At 55.6% G+C, this 881-nt stretch overlaps 1 protein-coding gene across 1 annotated transcript in view; it reads right to left on the bottom strand.

Annotated features, from left to right (window-relative positions):
- The window catches only part of LOC116851671, a 67,176-nt gene that overhangs the window by 63,953 nt on the left and 2,342 nt on the right, over positions 1–881 (bottom strand). Inside the window, exon 3 of the mRNA XM_032831322.1 lies at positions 731–875. Coding sequence (XP_032687213.1) covers positions 731–875 — 145 coding nt within the window. The remainder of the gene's footprint in view (positions 1–730; positions 876–881) is intronic.

Below are 881 nucleotides of genomic sequence, written 5' to 3'. Positions count from 1 at the left end.
ACACACACACACACGCGCCCTGGACCTCCGCTTCCGTCGTAGACTTTCTCGTCACATGCTTTTCCACCGTTACTAATTCCTCATTCCGCTCTTATACTTTCCCTTTCACACTTCCAATCACTCACTCTCCCCCCCTCACTCATTCCCCTCCCCCTCCCCCCAACCTCCCTCCCCCCATCCTCAGCCTCCCCCTCTCTAAATCTCTCCAACCTCCTCAACCACTCCTCCCCCTCTCCCTCCTCCCCCAGCACCGACTCCACCATCTCCTGCCAGCTTCCCCTCGCCCCCCATCTCCCACACTCCTCCCACACATGCTCCCATGTCTCCTCCTCCCTCCCACACACTCTACATCTCCTGTCCTCCTCCCCTCCCCAATATATTCCCCCCCTTACCCCCTCTTCCAGTCTATACCTTGCCACCCTGCTCCACCTCTTCTCTGCCCATCCCTTCTTTAAATATCCCGGAACACCCTCCCCCTTTACCCTCCCATACCATTTATTAAATCTCGCCTCTCTAATACTTTCCCACCTCTCCTCCCTCTGCCCATCCCTATCCCTCATCTCTAGTTCCCCAAAATCCAACTTCCCCTCCTCCCTCCCCACCTCCATCTCCTCTACTCCCATCCCCCTTTCCCCAAAAAATCTTTGCCTCCCCCTTTCCCATCCCGACAATCTCCCCCCTCTCCTGGCCCTCTCCCTTATCTCTTCCCAACACCTTCTTGCCAACTCACTTCCCTTACCACCCGCTAACCTCTCTTCCATCCTCCACGCTCTTCTTCCCGCCCTTATCCTCAGCTTTACCCTTTGCAACTCCTCCCTAATCATATACCCTGGCACCATTCTGCTGACCCCTAACTTCCATCTTAGATACCTCTCCTGCAA

This window comes from Odontomachus brunneus, unplaced genomic scaffold (assembly GCF_010583005.1).
Source record: "Odontomachus brunneus isolate Ranch 3 - 2012 unplaced genomic scaffold, Obru_v1 Obru_scaffold_186, whole genome shotgun sequence".
NCBI lineage: Eukaryota > Metazoa > Arthropoda > Insecta > Hymenoptera > Formicidae > Odontomachus > Odontomachus brunneus.
Note: the sequence above shows the minus strand (reverse complement) of the source record. Positions and strands in the feature narration are given on the sequence as shown.